At 52.7% G+C, this 1,401-nt stretch overlaps 1 protein-coding gene across 1 annotated transcript in view; it reads right to left on the bottom strand.

Moving 5' to 3' along the window:
- Positions 1–573: 573 nt before the first annotated feature.
- The window catches only part of LOC115277460 (testis-specific serine/threonine-protein kinase 1-like), a 1,725-nt gene continuing 897 nt past the window's right edge, over positions 574–1,401 (bottom strand). The window contains exons 2-4 of the mRNA XM_029921594.1: positions 1,059–1,110; positions 816–936; positions 574–627 (exon numbers count right to left, since the gene is read on the bottom strand). Of these exons, the coding sequence (XP_029777454.1) occupies positions 574–627; positions 816–936; positions 1,059–1,110 (227 nt within the window). The remainder of the gene's footprint in view (positions 628–815; positions 937–1,058; positions 1,111–1,401) is intronic.

The following is a 1,401-nucleotide window of genomic DNA, read 5'->3' as shown; positions in this document are numbered from 1 at the left end:
ACCAAGTGGCTGAGGAGTCAGATTCCAAAGGGGAGCTGGCAATGCTAAGTCCAGAGCCTTGACCATCCCACAGTTCTGGCCAGCAGCTCTGGGCTGGCACAGCCTGAAAGGGGAGGAAAGGGCCATTTCCCAAGCACGGATGTGGAGTGATCACCCTCGTCAGAGACAGCATGTGCGCCTCTCGCTTCCTGCCCTTGCCCGAAACAGACAAGACTAATCAAGCCGCACATTCTTTCCCGTGACGCCCAATCACGGCTCCAGAATCTTTCCTTTGGGAGGCCACTAGCACCAACGGGACTGGAAACCTACTTGCCACCCCTGACCAGGCTCCAGACCGAGGTGCTGGCGTAGACTCAAACCGCATGGTCAGGACTGCGGTGGAAGGTCATGTGCACGCACTCAGGCCACGAGCCTCCCCTGGCTAATCAGCCCTCAAGACACGTGAGTCAGGTCCCACTTCCCCTTGTTGCCTCAGCATCAGGATCTGGTCCGTGCAGACGGAGACCAGAGTGGTTTCATTAAACTCTGGTCTTCCTGCATTCTGAACGGGTTTGGCTACCAGCAGACACTTACTCATTCAACAACCATTCCTTGAGCATTTACCAGGTGCTGGCCACTGTCCAGACACTGGGGACAAAACGGGGAATAACAGAGTTTAGTTGCCTATTCTCATGGAGTTCAAAGCCAAGTAGGAGAGATTGACAACAATCAAGTAAAAAGTACACAAAGGAATGAACAATTAGAGGTGGTGATAACCGCAGGGGAAAATGAAAAGACTGATATAGAAGAGAAATGGGGTAAGGGTTGGAATTTACCCCGAACTGGGGGAAGGCCTGGATGATTACAAGGAACCTGCCCCAGAAGATGAGGCTTGTGAATCGGGTTGGTTGGCACAGCATGTGCAAAGGCCCTGGGGAAGGAAAGAGTCTGGCGGGCCTAAGGAGCAGAGAGGAGAGTGCAGACAGTGCCAGGAAGTGCGGTTTGGGCAGAGCGCAGGGAGGAGCCTGGACTGTCCTCTGCAGGGATGCCCCAGCCCAGACCCCATGCTCCACACTCACGGGCTCTCGATCAGCGGCTCCAAGTCCTGCACCTTGCGGCTCAGCTCCTCAGCTGGTGGGAAGTGTTGGGGTCCATCCAGCCAGAAGTGCTGTGTGGCCTTTGGGACCCTGCTTCCCCTACTTGAAAATGTGTGTGCTTGCTGATTGACCTAAGTGGAACAGAGACTGGGGTTAGTTCTCCTATTAATCATGCCACTTGGTAATCATGGTTTCAGTAACTGGGCAGATTTTCTTATTGAAACTTCCTCCCTGGTTAGAGGCACCTTACTCACAGACTATTGTTTAAACCTTTAAAGAAAAATAGCCTTGTCATAAGCCTCAGTTAATATTACACTATGTACGC

Source organism: Suricata suricatta, chromosome 14, assembly GCF_006229205.1.
Source record: "Suricata suricatta isolate VVHF042 chromosome 14, meerkat_22Aug2017_6uvM2_HiC, whole genome shotgun sequence".
NCBI classification, from domain to species: domain Eukaryota; kingdom Metazoa; phylum Chordata; class Mammalia; order Carnivora; family Herpestidae; genus Suricata; species Suricata suricatta.
The sequence above is the reverse complement of the archived record's forward strand: the minus strand, read 5'-3'. Positions and strand labels throughout refer to the sequence as shown.